A 22,374-nucleotide genomic window follows, 5' to 3' on the forward strand; every position below is an offset into this window, starting at 1 on the left:
TGGATAACCTGCAAATGCATTTCCAACGATAAAGTCAACTAAATCACAAAGGTGAGTTTTGTTGATGTTGTTGACTTATGTGCTAATCAGACATTTGGTCGCGGCATGACTGCCAGCTAACCGATGCTAACATGCTATTTATTAGGGGTGTGGGAAAAAATTGATTCGAATACGAATCGAATCGTTTATGTTGTGCGATTCAGAATAAATTCTAATTTTTAAAAAATTGGTTATTTTTTTTTCTATTTAAAAAAAATATATATATATATATTTCTTTTTAATCAATCCAACAAACCACTAAACAACAATACCATAATGCAATCCAATTCCAAAACGAAACCTGACCCAGCAACACTCAGAAGTGCAATAAACGGAGCAATTGAGAGAAGACACAAACCCGACACAGAACAAACCAATAGTGAGACAAAAATGAATATTATCAACAGTATCAATATTTGTTATAATTCCAGCATAGCAGTGATTTAAAAATCCCTCATTGACATTATCATTAGACATTTATAAAAATAAAAAAAAGTGTCACAGTGGCTTACACTTGCATTGCATCTCATAAACTTGACAACACACTGTCCAATATTTTCACAAAGATAAAATAAGTCATTTTTCGTTCGTTTAATAGTTAAAACAAATTTAAATTATTGCAATCAGTTGACAAAACATTGTCCTTTACAATTTTATAAAAGCTTTTTACAAAAATCTACTACTCTGCTAGCATGTCAGCAGACTGGGGTAGATCCTGCTGAAATCCTATGTATTGAATGAATACAGAATCGTTTTGAATCGGAAAAATATTGTTTTTGAATCGAGAATCGAATCGAAAAAATAAATTTTATCGAATCATGACCCCAATAATCGATATTGAATCAATTGTGGGACACCCAAAGATTCACAGCCCTACTATTTAGGCTAGCTTTATGTACATTTGTAGCTATATTTGCATCCAGCGTTTCCCTCCGCCCACATGTAATGCCAAACAAACACTTACCAATCGACTGATTTAAGTTGATCCAGTGTCACAAGATGCGAAACTTCCGATCGTTTGGTCTGCACATTTTACCGGCGATGCTAAGGCAGACATGGCCGAATAGCGGCAATAGCTATTCGCTCAATAGCTTCAGTTTCTTCTTCAATTTCGTTTTCGCTATCTGCCTCCATACTCCAACCATCTGTTTCAATACATGCGTAATCTGTTGAATCGCTTAAGCCGCTGAAATCCGATATCTTGCTGTGCTATCCACCATTTGTTTGTATTGACATCACTGGATGACAACTGCAGTTGTGCCCTGGTTGTCGCCTCCTTCCCTCCTCTGTACACAACAGTTATGGCAACATTTTGTTACAATATGGAAGAGAAAAAAAGACCAAACTACGATTTGTCATCGTTTTATTGCTTATTTACATTTCTGATACACTGCTTATCGATCATTCTTCAGTCTACTGATTGTCGACGATTACCTTTGGTTGCAGAACTTTGCATAGACAGATCATATTTGCTAATAACGTACATTCATGGGTAAAAAAGGGCGATACATGAAATATGTCGGCTACATTCCGTCCATCACATCGAACAATTTTTTTGCAATACTACTGTAACCGCAGCAGTATCTCACCAAAGTGAGTACAACCCTGCAAATAACTGCTATCTTTTAACACTGAAGAAAAGTCACATTGATCAAGTAAAGTCCAGTGACGGAAGATTAAGGCAGTGCTGGGAAATATTATACTAAAAACTCACACTTTTCACTTGGAATAGGCTACAAGCTGTACACTGACTTTTCTATATGAGATCAAATTGTTTCGTGTGCGCCCAAAAAGAAAAGAGAGGTGTACTCACTTCTGCGCTACTTGCAAAGTCAACATTTACTGCATTGTTGCAAGGTAGAACACAAGAGTAGTACTTCTCTCTTTAATACAGAAAAGTAATTTCGAGCAAATACTGAAATACTACTATGGTTTAGAGGAGTCAGTGTACAGCAGTGTATTTAAAAAGTAGAAAGTTGCCAGTTTCTACGGTGGAGTTCAGCACTATTGAAGCTGCACACTGACGACCATAAAGAATGTCCAATTTCATTTGTGCAGTACTGTAAAGTACATGAGAAGTTGTAGCTGGAGTAAGGGAAGTAACACTTGCTCATATATAATATTAAATATGATTTTCATATTTGCTAAGGTAGTTTGCTAAAAGCCAACAAAACAAAGAATATTAAAATAGCTCAACATGCGTAATACAGGATTTATAAGTTTCTTTGTTGAATTATATGTTAAAAAGTATAATTTCAAACTTAAGTATATACAGTATATATATTTTAGAAATGTTCAAAAAATGGTAAAAATGTGACAAAACTCACTTGTTTGTGCTATTTCTTTACTATTACAAGTACTTCGTACATTTATGTACAAGTACATGTATGCACAAGTGTGTATATGTGTAAAATAACAAGTATGTACAAGTAGACTACAAGTATGTACAAGTACATTTATGTACAAGTAAAATTACACGGGTCAGCAAGATGCTTAAACTGGGACAAAATAAAACCCAAAATTGTTTGCGCTGTTGTGTTTATGTGTTTTGGTTTACCTTTGGCACTTAGGGGCGGGCATTAAATACACTGCCTTCCTTCCTGATTGGTCACTTCAAACTCTACTGACTCCTTGCCAGAGACAGTCAGAAGGAACCTGTTTTGAAGATTTGTCTTCAGAATCTAAAGTTGAGACAAAATAACACATTAAATCATTCTTAATGAATAAAAAAAACAACACAAATCTGATCACAATGTTAGGCCGCCACACTGGTATTAAGACATCATAACATTGATAAATGATCTACCTTTTATCGTATGAAGTATGATTATATAATGTAACATTACAATTATATCCAGAAAAACATTTTGTTAGTGAGAATAATCCATCTTTAATGACAACTACATGATCACAATAAATGTTAATGTCATTATTTATTGGGTTGTGGGGTAAAACATGTATGTTAAATATATTAAATAACTAAATATTTTGCTGAAAGACTAATTTTACAGGTTCCAGTTGGCCGTGACCAAAAGACAGCAGAGTTTAAAGTGACCAATCAAAAAGGAGGATAATGAAGTGTCACACACGAAGAGAATGAAAGACACAGGCAACAGTCAGAGAACATTTTGACGCTGTAGAAAACATGAACTGCATTAAGCAACTTATTGCTGATTCATCATAAACGTACACTTCAGCTGTGTCTCAAAGCTACAAATTTAAAGTTTTAGGTGTTGTAATCCTTTCGAGTTCAAGACAAAAACCCTTCATTACCTTATTTAAATTTGATCTTAACTAAATTTGTTTTTATAAGGATGTTTTGTGGTCTAATAGTCACAATAGTTATTTCTAGAGATGTCCGATAATGGCGTTTTTGCCGATATTGTCCAACTCTTAATTACCGATTCCGATATCAACTGATACAGATATGTACGGTCGTGGAATTAATTATTATGCCTAATTTTGTGATGCCCCGTTGAATGCATTAAACAATGTAAAAAGGTTTTCCAAAATAAATCTACTCAAGTTATGGAAAAAAATGCCAACATGGCACTGCCATATTTATTTTTGAAGTCACAAAACGCGTTATTTTTTTTTAACATGCCTCAAAACAGCAGCTTGAAATTTGGGACATCCTGAGAGAGAGCGAGGAGGTTGAGGTGGGCGGAGTTTAGCATATATTGTAGCGTCCCGGAAGAGTTAGTGCTGCAAGGCGTTCTGGGTATTTGTTCTGTTGTGTTTATGTTGTGTTACGGTGCGGATGTTCTCCCAAAACGTGTTTGTCATTCTTGTTTAGTGTGGGTTCACAGTGTGGCGCATATTTGTAACAGTGTTTTTAAGTTGTTTATACTGCCACCCTCTGTGTGACCTGTATGGCTGTTGACCAAGTATGCTTACATTCACTTGTGTGTGTGTGTGTGTGTGTGTGTGTGTGTGTGTGTGTGTGTGTGTGTGAAAAGCCGTAGATATTATGGGATTGGGTCGGCATGCAAAGGCAGTGCCTTTTAAAGTTTATTGGTGCTCTGTACTTCTCCCTACGTCCGTCTACACAGCGACGTTTTTAAAAAGTCATAAATTTTACTTTTTGAAACTGATATCGATAATTTCGAAAGCAATACCGGTAATTTACGATATTACACTTTAAAGCATTTATCGGCTGTTAATATCGGCAGTCCGATATTATCAGACATCCCTAGTTATCTCCGAAGCAGGTTGTAAATATTGACTTTGTTAGAGATTTTTGCCCAAAATTCTACAAGGGGCTGAGTCATCAGTTTTTGAAAATGTAACGCGGATCAGAAAGTTTGTATTTCGACCTGGCTCATTAGATGATTAAGTTCATGTTTACGACATCAATAATATTTTTTCTTTCAAAAATATAACAACCACCACTCCCTCCTTTCTATATTGGCTAATTTTACGGTTGTTGCGATGTTTTTTCTCCTTCCATTTTGTCGGATCACATTTGTTCATGTGAGATTTGAGACTTGTGCGAGTCTCGACCAGAGGTCTCAAACGTTATTGACTTGAGTGCCTCTGGAGGTCAAATATGGGCTCAATGAATTATTTCTTCCATGAAGTATTTACTTCAGAATCACCTTTTAACCACTAGACTCAATTAGTCAACTACTTCTACTAGCGGCTGTAGTGACCCTGCGTTATTATAATTGTAAAATTTTATTAAAAACAAATTGTATTTTCTGACACTATTACATTCCCCAGGAGGTTGCTTGTTTGTTATTTTTGTGTTAGCATGGGTATTGTAGCTAATGGTCTTTCTAGTGCAGACCTGGGCAAATTAAAACCGTTAAGCTTTTAAATCTGGCCCGCCAGACATTCCCCAAAATTTTTTTTTTTAGATTTTTAAGATAGAAACTGTAGCTGGCATTCTGATGTGCAGTGATGTTTTCAAATGACCGTAAATCTTGAACTATACAAAGTATTTCAATGGTTGGACTCTGCACTTCTGCATGGTATTCTAGTTACTATGGTAATATAATTAGTTACCATGGTAATCTAGAAACCCCGTTTCCTTATGAGTTGGGAAATTGTGTTTGATGTAAATATAAACGGAATACATCCATCCATTTTCTACCGCTTATTCCTTTTCGGGGTCACGGGGGGCGCTGGCGCCTATCTCAGCTACAATCGGGCGGAAGGCGGGGTACACCCTGGACAAGTCGCCACCTGATTTGCAAATCCTTTTCAACCCATATTCAATTGAATGCACTACGAAGATAAGATATTTGATGTTCAAACTCATAAACAAATTTTTTTTTGCAAATAATAATTAACTTTGAATTTCATGGCTGCAACATGTGCCAAAGTAGTTGGGAAAGGGCATGTTCACCACTGTGTTACATCACATTTTATTTCAATAAATATTTGGGAACTGAGGAAGCTAATTGTTGAAGTTTTGAAAGTGGAATTCTCTCCCATCCATCCATCCGTTTTCTACCGCTTATTCCCTTTCGGGGTCGAGGGGGCGCTGGCCCCTATCTCAGCTACAATCGGGCGGAAGGCGGGGTACACTCCCATTCTTGTTTTATGTAGAGCATCAGTTCAACAGTCCGGGGTCTCCGCTGTTGTATTTTACGCTTCACAATGCGCCACACATTTTTGATGGGGGACAGGTCTGGACTGCAGGCGGGTCAGGAAAGTACCCGCACTGTTTTACTATGAAACCACGCTGTTGTAACACGTGGCTTGGCAATGTTTTGCTGAAATAAGCAGGGGCGTCCATAATAACGTTGCTTGGATGACAACATATGTTGCTCAAAAACCTGTATGGACCATTCAGCATTAATGGTGCCTTCACAGATGTGTAAGTTACCCATGCCTTGGACACTAATACACCCCTATACCATCACAGATGCTGGCTTTTGAACTTCACGCCTATAACAATCCGTATGGTTATTTCCCTCTTTATTCCGGAGGACACGACGTCCACAGTTTCCAAATATAATTTGAAATGTGGACTCGTCAGACCACAGAACACCTTTCCACTTTGCATCAGTCCATCTTAGATGAGCTCAGGCCAAGCGAAACCATCGGCGTTTCTTGGTGTTGTTGCTAAATGGGTTTTGCTTTGCATAGCAGAGTTTTAACTTGTACTTACAGATGCAGCAACCAACTGTTGTTACTGACAGTGGTTTTATGAAGTGTTCCTGAGCCCATGTGGTGATATCCTTTACACATTGATGTCTGTTTTTGATGCAGTACCGCCTGAGGGGTCAAAGGTCTGTAATATCATCGCTTACGTGCAGTGATTTCTCCAGATTCTCTGAACCTTTTGATGATTTTATGGACCGTAGATGATAAAATCCCTAAATTCCTTGCAATAGCTCGTTGCGAAATGTTGTTCTAAAACTGTTTGACAATTTGCTTACAAAATGGTGACCCTCACCCGATCCTTGTTTGTGAATTACTTAGCATTTCATCGAAGCTGTTTTTATACCCAATCATGGCACCCACCTGTTCCCAATCAGCCTGCACACCTGTGGGATGTTCCAAATAAGTATTTGAGGAGAATTTCTCAACTTTATCAGTATTTATTGCCACCTTTCCCAACGTCTTTGTCATGTGTTGCTGGCTTCAAATTCGAAAGTTACTATTTTTTGCAAAAAAAAAAGTTTGAACATCAAATATGTTGTTCAGCTGAATATGGGTTGAAAATGATTTGCAAATCATTGTATTCCGTTTATATTTACATCTAACACAATTTCCCAACTCATATGGAAACGGGGTTTGTAAGTCACAGCAGCTCAGACGAGGCACCAAGCAGGTGTGGGTAGGGAGCATTTCCAGAGTGTTTCCAGCGCGGCCAGCCGGAAATGAGGGTGTCAGGGACAGACGGGGAAGGAGATTTTTACAGCAAAGTTCTAAAGCTTAGTGATATATTAGATGTATTAGTTTGTAGGTGTTTGCTTTTTTTTTTACCCTTTGCGTTCATATTTCGCTGTGTTTGTTGCATTTTTGCTGCATTTTGCTTGATTGTAAAATATGTCGATCGAGAGGTGGTGTGACTTTCATATGTTGTTAATCTTCAGTGTTTTATCGTTCATAGTTAATATTGTAACTCCCACATTATTTATTTTCATGTACATTCTGGGTGTCTCATTCACAAAAAAAAATTCCATTTCGGTTTTTAAGGCGGTCTGGTCTGTCTGTCGTTTTGAGCATTCAGACATTGTGAGGTTTTGTATTAATGTTCCTAAAAATATATATACCGGCCCCCAGACACATTATTGTCTCAAAATTTGGCCCCCCGAGTCAACATAATTGCCCAGGCCTGTTCTAGTGGGATACAAGATTATATTAATATATTTAATTATTAGCCGCACAGAGTGTACAGTCCACGATTAAACTAATTTATGAAGCTAAGCAGAGGGTCGCGAGTTTGATACCCCTCATCTAGATCACCTATGTCAAACTCAAGGCCCGGGGGCCAGATCTGGCCCACCACATACCGTATTTCCTTGAATTGCCGCAGGGCATATAGTATGCGCCTGCCTTGAATTACTACCGGGTCAAACTCGCTTCGCGAAATAATTAGCGCATGCTTAGTATTACCACCTGGTCAAACTTGTGACGTCATGAGTGACACTTCCCCTGTCATCATTTTCAAAATGGAGGAGGCTGATTTCAGTACCGGTAATTTGAAATCGCATAAAGGGAAGAGGATTAAGAGCAAATTTTTACTGCATGCCTTTGGTAAGTGCCGGAGTGAGAAGAGGTTTTAAAATAATTAGAGCATGCTTACTTTTACTGCATGCCTTTGGTAAGCGCAGGAGTGAGAAGAGGTTTTGAATCAATTAGCGCCCTGGCGGCAATTCAAGGAAATAAGGTAATTTTATTTGGCTTTCAAAAGCCTGGAAATAATATGCGTCATTAAAGTACTTAATATTTTCTTACTAAATGTATTAGTTTTTTCCATTTTGACAGAAAAACTACTTGTACTCAATGCAATCGCATATCTTTTAAACATAAATATTATAATGTAACAAAAATATCATCATACATTAAAACAATGTTTTAGTTAAACTAGAAATAAATACATTTTTTTTATCTGCTTGAGTTATGATTTCAAAGCAAGTTATTCATAAGACTGTCAAATTTTATAAATAGATTTTAAAGCAACTTTATGAAATTGGCTGTGGTTTTACAGCATTTTTCTGTACATGAAAAAAAAGTACCACTGTTTTTTGACCATAAAATGCTGGCCACTGAGCTGCCAGTTTTTTGTTTTTTTTACAATAAAAAAACAGTGGTACTGTTTTGCTATACACAATAGTACACGGTTAAATCTACAGTTGTTGTTTTTAAGGTAAAATCCGGCAGCCAAGTTGCCAGCATTTTACTGGAAAATGCTTTTATATTTACAGTAAAAAACACTGTAAACTGCCAGTTTTGTACCGTGAAAAAACAGTGATACAGTTTTTGTTTCATTTACAGTAACATGCTGTCAATTTAACGTTAAATTCTTTGCGACTGACCTGTTAGTTCTTTACTGTAAAATCTAAAATTGTATTTTACATTGTACATAAAGAAACAAATCATCAAATGCACAATCAATTGCGTAATAATATCATTCACTGTTAGAAGTGGCCCTTTGAGGGCAAACATAACTGCGATTATGGCCCTCAATTAAAACGAGTTTGACACCCCTGATCTAGATGGTTTGGCTGTGTTGATAATATCGTAACTCCACATAGACAAAAATATTCTTATCTTTATTTGTGGTCTGTATTACATAAAATATTTTAAGATTTACAAAGTATTTATGTGGACTCCACTGTAGTCTTTCGGGTGCATACTGTAAGTGTGTTTACACCGAGAAGTACACTGTCAGTAATTGATTGTTGCTGAGTGTGCGGTAATGGGCACTCATCACCCTTAATAGTCGCTATTTTGGCTATGTTGAAAAAGAGGAGGGATGATGTAGAGTGGTTGCAATTCGCATTAAAAAGGAAAAATATTACATTCATCATTTTGGTTAGTTTACAGTGCAATGTCAAACGGAACTAAGTACACACATTATAGTTATTGAAGTGTTATCGTTCAGGATTTTTGGGAGGAAAAAACTACTGCAATCAAAATAATAAAACAATTTTTAAGTGATTAATCGCGAATAATTGCAGTAAATCCCTTGCTTGCATATTTTTATTAATTTGAAAAGCTCAATATTTTGAAACAAATGTAGTTTTAGTAGGGGTGTAACGGTACGTCTATTTGTATCGAACCGTTTCGGTACGGGGGTTTCGGTTCGGCACGCGGGCGTACCGAACAATTTCGGAAGCAGAAGTCTTCACAAGCTGCTCTGCTTTCTGCCTCATAGTCCTGCCCACACAACCATCTGATTGGTTACATGCAAGGCCAATCAGCAGTGCGTATTCAGAGCGATGTAACAGCCATTCAGCAGTGCGTATTCAGACTTCAGAACGATGTAGTCTATGCTTTAGCGTCGAGCAGATATTCATCTAGCAGGGGAGGAGCGGACTCTACACAAATTATACTTAACACTTCCCAGTCACAACTATTACAAACATCACTATGAGCCCGTTGACCTTCTAGAAACTTAAACTGCAGCTCAGCTCGCTCACAGTATAGGGTTGAGATGAAGGCTAATTAGCTTTTAGCGTAACGTTAGCTCATTTTTCTGTGTGTGTGTGTGTGCGTGCATGTGCGTGTTTTAGGGGCAGCAAAGCCCTGTCTGTTATTTCATTGAACTTCATTGTGTTTAGGGATGAATAGTTTCTCCTATTGCAATTGTACTATTTTTCAGCTATGGTTACATGAATCATTAGTAATGTCGCAGCCAAGTTTTGAATAGCAGGGTCCCTGCTATCACATGTTGATAAAAATACAACATTTACATGATAAAAGTCAACAACAGGCTTCCCAAATGCTGTAATAAATTAAGCATGACGAGTTGACAAACAGTTTCAATGGAAACTGTTTACTGTTAAACTTTTTATATGTAAAAGAAAGGTTTTTTCATTTTATTTAATTAAAGCAACAACTTGAGGCAGTTTAATGTGGATTAACGTGGGCATAATTATTATAGTGTTCCCAATGTTAAAAGGATAAAGCCATTGTTTACAAATTTGGTAAATAAATAACCAAAAAATTTATATTTTGTTGATTTCTTACTGTACCGAAAATGAACCGAACCGTGACCTCTAAACCGATGTACGTACCGAACCGAAATGTTTGAGTACCGTTACACCCCAAAGTTTTAGTGTCAAAATTTAACATTTTCTAAAAATGTTTTACTTAATTAACATAATTTTTTTTGTCCAAATCATGTTAATAGTTGTATCTAAAGCAGTCAGGTTTATTTCTAAGTTAAATTATTAAACAGTTAGCACACGATCAATAACAACAATGTGTGGTTAAGATTATGAGATGTGATGCAAGTGTAGGCCACTAGGGTTAATTTTTTTTAATGTTTTTATTTTATTTTTTATAAATGGCTGTGATGATAATGTAAATTAGGGATTTCTAATCACTGTCATGTTGGAATTCTTATTAATATTGATAATGTTGTTAATATTATTCATTTTTGTTTGACTACTTTTGGATTGTTTTGTGTAATGTTTGTGTGTCCTCAATTGTTCTCTTGATTGCTAATCTGAATGTTGCTTAGCTGGGTTCGGTTTTGGAATTTTAATAGTATTATTGTGTATTAATTTGGTGGACTGATTAACAAACAAAAAAAAATAATAACATCATCATCTTTGCTTCATTGTGTGCTGTATGATAATCATTTCATTAATCATTTTTTGTGAAAAATCACATGAGTTAATCCATTAAATTTGATGGCCTTAATATAAGTATTTATTCTGACCAAGAAATAGGAAAATAATCCCGCAGATAACATTTCATTCAATCTGACTGGGTAATAATGAATAAATATGTGATAAATATTATAGTAACACAACATACGACGTATGACGTATCAATGTGATGGCGTTACTCTCAACTTTTATCAAGGTGAAGACATTTTGAATTATGATCATAAATTGTAATTGGAATAACAACAAGCAAGTGGTGGAGGAGTGTCTTCTCTGACAGTTAGCAGGACTACTCAGACGAACGGAAGCGCGGTTGTTTGACCATGACTCTGATTCCATCTGTTTAGTTTGTCCCGTCATGTTTCATGACCATTGTTCAGTGATTAAAGCTGGATTCTATGCTTTTAGCTTGTTAGCTTCTTTCGTCACAAGTGGACAATAAGCACTTCGGGAGAAACAGGAGGGATTTATTGGCGCTGAATCTAATACAAGAATTACAATACTTACTTTTATTGCAAACGGGGTAATGCCTTCATGCAGACAGTATAATCAGGAGTTTATTATTCAAATAAAGTAGGTTTATTTGCTACTCGGTCTAAAGGGAACAATGAGGACCTCCTGTACTCCATTTGAGACACAGCCAAAGTCTCTGAAAGACGTTTATTTTGGTAATTTTCAGATGTTTTAAGTTGTGCACTGGAAGACCGTTCCGGAATGTCCGGCCTACATGAACATAATCAGACTTTTAATGTCTATTGATAGTCTAAAATACTGATTTTTCATTTGACTCAAACACTAGTCAGTATCATTCGGCTCACGTGGAATGTTGATAGCGTCTAAACTGCTAAAAACCTGAGAACTTGCAGCAATGAAGCAAGAAAGCAAACCTTGACATATAAGGCACATGTTTAAAACTATCACAGAGAGGAGGGAGGAGATAACAGCAACAATATAAACTCTCTGAGCAGCATAATGGTCTTTCTGCTGATCAGTACTCGAGCACGAGTATTTCATTTGAGCATGAATACTTCATGCTCATTTTAAATACTGTAGTTCACGCGAGCATGAGTACTCCCTGTGTGCATAAGTGCTTCATGTGAGCAGGCCCATGCGGGTGAGTTTTGCTGAGAGGAAGGCGTGAAGGACGAACACGACTGGCTTTGGACCCGAGTGGAGATCAAACACCTGAGAAGATAAGATAATAGAAAAAAGGAAATTAATGAAGCTCATAGGTCTAAAATAAGAATGCCGAGCAGGCACATGTCATTGATGCAACCTTTTTTTTTTTACATGTCCTTTAAAACTGACTTTGAAACAACATTGCAAAATAGTTGTATTTGTAAATTGAGACAACATGGTTGGCCAAATTTCAATGGTCAAATTAACATTACAACCTGACATTACACAATTGTTGTCAAAAAGTATGTTGTTTCAACGTTGTATTTGTTTTGTAGAATATTGAAAATATCACCAATCAGTGTCAGAACCATACTTCCATCCATTTTTTACCGCTTGTCCAAACAATGATTAAATGTTGTCAAAAATCATTTTATTGCAACGTTAGGTTTGAGTTACTCAATGTCAGGACCTAATTCAGCAAGTTAACATTGTTTTAATGTCTTGTGCCTGCTGGGTAGGGTCAATCTAATCCAGTATCAGTATAGGGTTCTGATACCAGCATGATCCCCGGATGGAAACGTCCCATCTATCCTGCATATATTTTTAATATTGTGCTTAAAAGTGGTTAGATCGTGATTATTTTTTTCTACATTTAAAACACTTTTTTTGTGGTCCACATAACATGTAATGGTGGTTCTTTTGTCCAAATTTTACAAAAATGTTGTTTTACAGACTTTCAAGTCGCTTTCTGACCGTGTCTTCAGGACGTTTTATGGGTGGTCTTATTCACGTGCCTCCACATCAACAGCGTCTTCTCCTCGTCAGCCGTGTTGTAGTTTTTGGTGCTTCTATATGGAGTCTACTGACAGATATAAGTTCAAACCGAACGCTATTTTGTATTAGAAATACCAACAGCGGAGAATGCATGTGCATGTACGAGCCAGTCTGCCCAACAACAAGAGGATAGAGAAAAATTGACTACAATGGCAAACTCGTGCAAAGCTATATTTATAACGTATATGGAGATATCCGCTGATGTCACACTTGGGAAAAATGTCAAAAATTGGGCAAATTCCAAACGACTAATTTGGAGGAAGTATGAAGGAAGGCAAGATTGTTTTATAAATATTTTCACCACGCCTCCAGTGTTTGATTTCACATTTTCAGGACTAATGCAGACCCGTAAATACTAAGGGTGTAACGGTACAAAAAAATTTCGGTTCGGTACGTACCTCGGTTTAGAGGTCACGGTTCGGTTCATTTTCGGTACAGTAAGAAATGAACAAAACATACATTTTTTGGTTATTTATTTACCAAATTTGTAAACAATGGCTTTATCCTTTTAACATTGGGAACACTCTAATAATTCTACCCACGTTAATCCACATTAAACTGCCTCAAGTTGTTGCTTTGATTAAATAAAATGAAAAAACCTTTCTCCTACATATAAAAAGTTTAACATTAAACAGTTTCCGTTGAAACTGTTTGTCAACTCATCATGCTTAATTTATTACAGCATTTGGGAAGCCTGTAGTTGACTTTTATCATGTAAATGTTGTATTTTTATCAACATGTGATAACAGGGACCCTGCTATTCAAAACTAGGCTGCTACATTACTAATGATTCATGTAACTATAGCTGAAAAATAGTACAATTGCAATAGGAGAGACTATTCATCCCTAAACACAATGGAGTTCAATTAAATAACAGGCAGTCAAAGCTTTGCTGCCCCTAAAACACGCACACACACACACACACACACACACACACACACACGCACAGAAGAATGAGCTAACATTACGCTAAAAGCTAATTAGCCTTCATCTCAAGCCTATACTGTGAGCGAGCTGAGCTGCAGTTTAAGTTTCTAGAAGGTCAACGGGCTCATAGTGATGTTTGTAATAGTTGTGACTGGGAAGTGTTTAGTATAATTTGGGTAGAGTCCTCTCCTCCCCTGCTAGACGAATATCTGCTCAACGCTAAAGCGTTGACTACATCGTTCTGAAGTCTGAATACGCACTGCTGATTGGCTGTTACATCGCTCTGAATACGCACTGCTGATTGGCTGTGTATGTAACCAATCAGATAGTTGTGTGGGCGGGACAATGAGGCAGAGACAGAGGCAGAAAGCAGAGCAGCTTGTGAAGACTTCTGCTTCCGAACTCGTTCGATAAGCCCGTGTGCCGAACCGAAACCCCCGTACCGAAACGGTTCGATACAAATACACGTACCGTTACACCCCTAGTAAATACACAAAAACAGGTAACAATTGGTGAGAAAAGTCAAGGTCACCTTTAAAGTGGACCAATGATAGTAATCTACATTGAACACACTTCGTTGTGGTCTATATAATATGTATTGGCGTCAATTTTATTCCAATTTGAGTTTAAACTTAATATTTGAAATACAGCCAAATTATCCTAAATCTGTTTCAGAAGTAGGGCAGGGCGATATATCGATACACTCGATATATCGCGGGTTTGTCTCTGTGCGATATAAAAAAATACTATATCGTGAGACTCGAGTATACTTTGTCACGCAGTTGCTTTTAGCTGCTGGCTTTACACTACAGGCTCTAATCACTCCAGGCTCTAATCACTCTTTTTTTGTCTCTCCTTCTCACAGACACGTAAAATAACCACACCTTCTTACATACGTCACATACGTATACGCCCTCGCGGAGCAGAGAGGTAGCACCATGGGTAACGTTAGCTGTGGTGCGAGTACTAATACGAGAGAAAGAAGGTGCGACTCTGGTAACAAATGAAGGAAGAATTAATTCCCAAGAAAAAGAGCAGGGGGTCCATCGTCTGGCGGTGGTTTGGCTTGAAGTGGCAATATGTCGAACATACAACCGTAATTTGTCAAGTGTGGGGCAAAAGCGTTGCTACAAAAAGTAGCAGCACTGCTAATATCTAGCATCATTTAAAAAGTCACCTGCTAGAGAATGAAGAGTGTTTTCTCCGCATGTCAACATATCCATTCAGTGCGACACGCCCACACCACCAAAATGCTGAGGCAAACATTTCCAGATCAACACCGTATGAAAAAACTAGTCTTTAACAAAAGGAGATAATGTCCGTAGTAACCTACTACATAACGAAGGACATACACTATTTGATTTCTTATTATGCAGCTCATTTTTATTGGACAGTTTTTGAAATATCTTGTGTGACATCATGCACAAAAGTGCACTTTATTTGTTTTAAACTTTTGTAGTGGCGTTCTGTACACAAAAGTGCACTGATAGCTAGTTTTAAAATGTCTCTGACCATCTTGCACTTTCTGTTTTGAAATGACATGAATGTTTGTGCCACTGCTTGATAACTGTTTAATAAATACAGCTTTGGTCTATTTAATTAGTTGTGATTTCCCTCTCTGTATGGAAGTTTAAAATTAGCATATATTAATGCAGTATGAACAAGAATGTTTTAATGTAGACACATAGAATCACCATACTGCTGTGATTATATTCATCAAGTGTTAATTCAAGGCTAAGGCAAAATATCGAGATATATATTGTGTATCGCGATATGGCCTAAAAATATTGAAATATTAAAAAAATACTATATCGCCCAGCCCTATTCAGAAGTAGAGGCTGGATAGACCAAAGTTTCTGAAGAACAGAGGTTATTCCAAGATGTGTCTGAATGTAAGTAAGGGTAGTCTTATATTGTTTTATTCCGTTTACTGGTGCAACCAAAGGTTGGATTTTGTTTTTCTCTTAAAAAGATATTTCTTCGGGCACTGATATAATCTTTCTTTTGTGATGCTTCAACAAGACCAAGTAATGTCTGTCAGCAGCAGTTTATTAGCTAATTCAGCGTTGCATTGTCCATCCATCCATCCATCCATTTTCTACCGCTTATTCCCTTTCAGGGTCGCGGGGGGCGCTGGCTGCATTGTCCATGTTGACCAAAATATTGTCAACAAATAAACACAATTATCTTTCTACTCTATTTTTCTGAAAGCCAAAAAAAGCTAACGTCTCCTCACACCATATAACAAACATTTAGCTAAAAATGCTATCACTGAATGTAACCAGCAAAGGAGGACACACTCTCATACACGACAATGCCCCCATTAGTATGTCCGTCAATCTGTGATATCACAAACAGCCTACTGTTAAAAAAAAACGTTTATAGGCATTCAAAATGCACAAACCTTATAATTTGATGCTCTGCCATTGTTTAACATGATTATCCAACATTGCAACAACTTTTGTAAGTCAGAAAAGAAGAAAATCATCATAAATCCTTGGTCTGTATGCTCTCACAGCCACAATAGAATATTATTGCATTATATGCCCCTTAAACCCAATCAAAAAAGACTTAAAGGCGGAGAATGGAGAAGTCAAAAGAAACGAAATAAAAAAAGTGGAGGTACAAAAATATTTATTTTAGAAAACAATGAGTGTCCATCCATCCATCATCTTCCGCTTATCCGAGGTCGGGTCGCGGGGGCAGCAGCCTAAGCAGGGAAGTCCAGACTTACCTCTCTCCAGCCACTTCGTCTAGCTCTTCCCGGGGGATCCCGAGGCGTTCCCAGGCCAGCCGGGAGACATAGTCTTCCCAACATGTCCTGGGTCTTCCCCGTGGCCTCCTACCAGCTGGACGTGCCCTAAACACCTCCCTAGGGAGGCGTTCGGGTGGCATCCTGACCAGATGCCCGAACCACCTCATCTGGCTCCTCTCGACGTGGAGGAGCAGCGGCTTTACGTTGAGCTCCTCCCGGATGGCAGAGCTTCTCACCCGATCTCTAAGGGAGAGCCCCGCCACCCGGCGGAGGAAACTCATTTCGGCCGCTTGTACCCGTGATCTTATCCTTTCGGTCATGACCCAAAGCTCATGACCATAGGTGAGGATGGGAACGTAGATCGACCGGTAAATTGAGAGCTTTGCCTTCCGGCTCAGTTCCTTCTTCACCACAACGGATCGATACAACGTCCGCATTACTGAAGACGCTGCACCGATCCGCATGTCGATCTCACGATCCACTCTTCCCCCACTCGTGAACAAGACTCCTAGGTACTTGAACTCCTCCACTTGGCACTTGGGGCAGGGTCTCCTCCCCAACCCGGAGATGGCACTCCATCCTTTTCCGGGCGAGAACCATGGACTCAGACTTGGAGGTGCTGATTCTCATTCCGGTCGCTTCACACTCTGCTGCGAACCGATCCAGTGAGAGCTGAAGATCCCGGTCAGATGAAGCCATCAGGACTACATCATCTGCAAAAAGCAGAGACCTAATCCCGTGGCCACCAAACCGGATCCCCTCAACGCCTTGGCTGCGCCTAGAAATTCTGTCCATAAAAGTTATGAACAGAATCGGTGACAAAGGATAGCCTTGGCGGAGTCCAACCCTCACTGGAAACGTGTCCGACTTACTGCCAGCAATGCGGACCAAGCTCTGACACTGATCATACAGGGAGCGGACTGCCACAATAAGACAGTCCGGTACCCCATACTCTCTGAGCACTCCCCACAGGACTTCCCGAGGGACACGGTCGAATGCCTTCTCCAAGTCCACAAAGCACATGTAGACTGGTTGGGCAAACTCCCATGCACCCTCAAGAACCCTGCCGAGAGTATAGAGCTGGTCCACAGTTCCACGACCAGGACGAAAACCACACTGTTCCTCCTGAATCCGAGGTTCGACTATCCGGCGAAGCCTCCTCTCCAGTACACCTGAATAAACCTTACCGGGAAGGCTGAGGAGTGTGATCCCACGATAGTTGGAACACACCCTCTGGTCCCCCTTCTTAAAGAGAGGGACCACCACCCCGGTCTGCCAATCCAGAGGTACCGCCCCCGATGTCCACGCGATGCTGCAGAGTCTTGTCAACCAAGACAGCCCCACAGCATCCAGAGCCTTAAGGAACTCCGGGAGGGTCTCATCCACCCCCGGGGCCTTTCCGCCGAGGAGCTTTTTAACTACCTCAGCGACCTCAGCCCCAGAAATAGGAGAGTCCACCACAGATTCCCCAGGCACCGCTTCCTCAAAGGAAGACGTGTTGGTGGGATTGAGGAGGTCTTCGAAGTATTCCCTCCACCGATCCACAACATCCGCAGTCGAAGTCAGCAGAACACCATCCGCACCATACACGGTGTTGATAGTGATTAGCTTCCCCTTCCTGAGGCGGCGTATGGTGGTCCAGAATCGCTTCGAAGCCGTCCGGAAGTCGTTTTCCACGGCTTCCCCGAACTCTTCCCATGTCCGAGTTTTTGCCTCCGCGACCGCTAAAGCTGCACACCGCTTGGCCCGTCGGTACCCGTCCACTGCCTCCGGAATCCTATGAGCCAAAAGAACCCGATAGGACTCCTTCTTCATCTTGACGGCATGCCTCACTGCTGGTGTCCACCAACGGGTTCTGGGATTACCGCCACGACAGGCACCAACAACAACCTTGCGGCCACAGCTCCAATCAGCCGCCTCGACAATAGAGGTTCGGAACATGGTCCACTCGGACTCAATGTCCCGCACCTCCCTCGTGACATGTTCAAAGTTCTCCCGGAGGTGTATATTCAAACTCTCTCTGACAGGAGACTCTGCCAGACGTTCCCAGCAGACCCTCACAATGCGCTTGGGCCTGCCAGGTCTGTCCGGCATCCTACCCCACCATCGCAGCCAACTCACCACCAAGTGGTGATCGGTAGAAAGCTCCGCCCCTCTCTTCACCCGAGTGTCCAGAACATGAAGCAGCAAATCCGATGACACAACTACAAAGTCGATCATGGAACTGCGGCCTAGGGTGTCCTGGTGCCAAGTGCACATATGGACACCCTTATGTTTGAACATGGTGTTTGTTATGGACAATCCGTGACGAGCACAAAAGTCCAATAACAAAACACCACTCGGGTTTAGATCCGAGCGACCATTCTTCCCAATCACGCCTCTCCAGGTTTCACTGTCGTTGCCAACATGAGCGTTGAAGTCCCCCAGTAGGACAAGGGAATCACCCGGGGGAGCACTTTCCAGTACTCCGTCGAGAGTACCCAAAAAGGGGGGGTATTCTCAACTGCTGTTTGGTGCGTAAGCACAAACAACAGTCAGGACTCGTTTCCCCACCCGAAGGCGAAGGGAAGCTACCCTTTCATCCACTGGGTTGAACTCAAACGTGCAGGCTTTGAGCCGGGGGGCAACGAGAATTGCCACCCCAGCCCGTCGCCTCTCACTGCCGGCAACGCCAGAGTGGAAGAGGGTCCAGTCCCTCTCGAGAGAACTGGTTCCAGAGCCCTTGCTGTGCGTCGAGGTGAGTCCGACTATATCCAGCCGGAACTTTTCTACCTCGCGGACTAGCTCAGGCTCCTTCCCCCCCAGTGAGGTGACGTTCCACGTCCCAAGAGCTAGCTTCTGTAGCCGAGGATCGGACCGCCAAGTGCCCTGCCTTCGGCTGCCGCCCAGCTCACAATACACCCGACCTCTATGGCCCCCTTTGTCATGAAAAAGGGACGTTCTTGTGGTTGGTGCACTAATTGTAAGTGTATATTATGTTTTTTATGTGGATTTAATAAAAAAAAACAATTAAAAAAAAATATATATTTTTTTTAAAATAAAAATTTATAAAAAATTCTTCTGCGGCCCGGTACCAATCGGACCACTGCTTTACAGGATAAAAAATAATTTAAATATAAAACAATTTTAAGTAATAATTTGGTTTTGGTCATTGTTGTGGTGTTTGATGAATACTTGGGCCTACTGCGCTACTGCACTTTGGTGTTGGTTATTATGGTAGTGTTTGAATACTTGGGCCTGCTGTGATGCTGTACTTTAGTTTTCTCATTGTGTTTGTGGTGGCCATTTTTGTGTTGCTTGTGTTTCTCTAGTACTTCATATTTTATTAAGTGAAACTATTTGTTTTGTGAATTGCCATGAAAACATGTTTTGATATATTATAATAAGATAAATTATTGAATTAGAAAGTGTCATTTAGGGACGGCGTGGCGCAGTGGAAGAGTGGCCATGCGCAACCCGAGGGTCCCTGGTTCAATACCCACCTGGTACCAACCTCGTCACGTCCGTTGTGTCCTGAGCAAGACACTTCACCCTTGCTCCTGATGGGTGCTGGTTAGCGCCTTGCATGGCAGCTCCCTCCATCAATGTGTGAATGTGTGTGTGAATTGGTCAATGTGGAAGTAGAGTCAAAGCGCTTTGAGTACCTTGAAGGTAGAAAAGCGCTATACAAGTACAACCCATTTATAATTTTATCATTTACAGCACATGTGACGAGAGTATATAGACGTGCAAATGTGAAATTGATTGGACTTATGTCGGGTTGAGAGACTGGCGGTGGAAACAGTTGTTGACCATTTGTAATGCAACACTTGAGCCCTAGTTTTTTTGTATATAGCTTTGTATGTAGTTAAACTTGTTTTTGTTCCCCTTGGACGTACTGTTGGAAAAAAGACCTTTTTACAAATAAAGCAATTTTTTGAGACACTTAAGTTTGAGTTAGAAGTGCGTATGAAAGTGCACCACCTGTCCTAGCTCAGCCTACGGCCTTTGGTTTAGAGCCTTGGAAAGGCCAAAACAATTAATGTGTTGGAACATATTACATATGTCTAGCTTGTGTTCCACTGTGTGCTCTGCTGATAGCCTCTTGGAGCCTATAGCCTACCATTGTTACCTTTTGTAAATGACGTGACTAAAATAGAAGGAAAGACCAACCTTGTGTGCTTACTGGAGGACATTTAGATCTTTACTATCTGTCCAGCGTTGCACATGCCGCTGGACGGCTTGTCTTATAGATTATATCACACATTTTACATGCAAGCACATAAAATACGCACTTGTTTTTTTTCATGATATCAGACCAATATCTGATATCAATATCGGATGGGCATATCCTCGTAAAAACATTATTATTATTTTTTATTTTTTTAGGATTTATTCTAAGATTTTACTGCTTGGTCTGCATTACGTGAGCGAGTTTGATGATTACATACATTTGATTGGAATTGTTCGGCACGTCATTCCTACATTTTAAAAGTAAATATTTGTAAATTGTGTGACATTTTCCTATAATAAAAGTGTATTTGTATCACATCTTACCATTTCTCCCTCTGGACCCCCAAAGTCAAGGTAAAGGTTGCGTATTCCATCGTCAGCAGACATTTTGAGTTTTTCATAGGGGTATCGGAAGAGTGCCGCTTCGCCGGCTGCGTCGTTAGACTCCCGCGTCACAGTGAAGCCTTTTTCGTAGTGCAGAGTCAGACGAACATCCTGTCTGTTCAATGTGCAGCCTGTGTCAAGGAAAGATGACAAGAAGATGTCATATACAATTATACTGATGGTGTGGTACATCGTCAGGGTTTCCCCCACATGTATTTGATTGTGGTTCGGCGCCACGGCAAAATAAAAGCCGCCGCACCTTAAAAATGAGGGTCTTTTACGTGGAAAAAAAATGAAAGCAATACATTGTATGAATGGATATATATAGCCTATTACAGTGGTTCTCAACCTTTTTTCAGTGATGTACCCCCTGTGAATTTTTTTTTTAATTCAAGTACCCCCTAATCAGAGCAAACCATTTTTGATGAAAAAAGAGATAAAGAAGTAAAATACAGCACTATGTGAAGTGAAGTGAGTGAAGTGAATTATATTTATATAGCGCTTTTCTCAAGTGACTCAAAGCGCTTTACATAGTGACACCCAATATCTAAGTTACATTTAAACCAGTGTGGGTGGCACTGGGAGCAGGTGGGTAAAGTGTCTTGCCCAAAGACACAACGGCAGTAACTAGGATGGCACAAGCGGGAATCGAACCTGCAACCCTCAAGTTGCTGGCACAGCCACTCTACCAACCGAGCTATGTTTCTGATTTATTAAATTGTATAACAGTGCAAAATATTGCTCATTTGTAGTGGTCTGTCCTGAAATATTTGGAAAAAAGGATATAATAATAACTAAAAACTTGTTGACAAATAAACAAGTTATTCAATTATAAACAGATTTTACGGACCGTAAATGGTAAAATCCCTAAATTCCTTGCAATAGCTCGTTGAGAAATGTTGTTCTAAAACTGTTCTACAATTTGCAAACAAAGTGGTGACCCTCACCCTATTCTTGGAAGCTGCTTTTATACCCAATCATGGCACCCATCCATCCATCCATCCATCCATTTTTCTACCGCTTATTCCCTTTTTTTGGGGGTCACGGGTGGCACTGGCGCCTATCTCAGCTACAATCAGGCGGAAGGCGGGGTACACCCTCATCGCACGGCCAACACAGATAGACAGACAACATTCACACTCACATTCACACACAAGGGCCAATTTGGTGTTGCCAATCAACCTATCCCTCAGGTGCATGTCTTTGGCACCCAACTGTTCCCAATTAGCCTGCACACCTGTGGGATGTTCCATATCAGTGTTTGATGAGCATTCCTCAACTTTATCAGTATTTATTGCCACCTTTCCC

General features: G+C 39.9%; 1 protein-coding gene across 2 annotated transcripts in view; it reads right to left on the bottom strand.

The window, feature by feature from the left end:
* Window positions 1-1,385: 1,385 nt before the first annotated feature.
* Window positions 1,386-22,374, bottom strand: part of sntb2 (syntrophin, beta 2) — an 84,039-nt gene continuing 63,050 nt past the window's right edge. The window contains exons 6-7 of one of the 2 annotated variants that reach the window (XM_061919979.1): window positions 21,007-21,197; window positions 1,386-2,720 (exon numbers count right to left, since the gene is read on the bottom strand). In XM_061919979.1, coding sequence (XP_061775963.1) covers window positions 2,619-2,720; window positions 21,007-21,197 — 293 coding nt within the window. In that variant the 3' untranslated portion in view covers window positions 1,386-2,618. Of the gene's footprint in view, window positions 12,021-21,006; window positions 21,198-22,374 lie in introns of both variants that reach the window. The other variant, XM_061919980.1, reaches the window with a different exon arrangement.

This window comes from Nerophis ophidion, linkage group LG14 (genome assembly GCF_033978795.1).
Source record: "Nerophis ophidion isolate RoL-2023_Sa linkage group LG14, RoL_Noph_v1.0, whole genome shotgun sequence".
NCBI classification, from domain to species: Eukaryota; Metazoa; Chordata; class Actinopteri; order Syngnathiformes; family Syngnathidae; genus Nerophis; species Nerophis ophidion.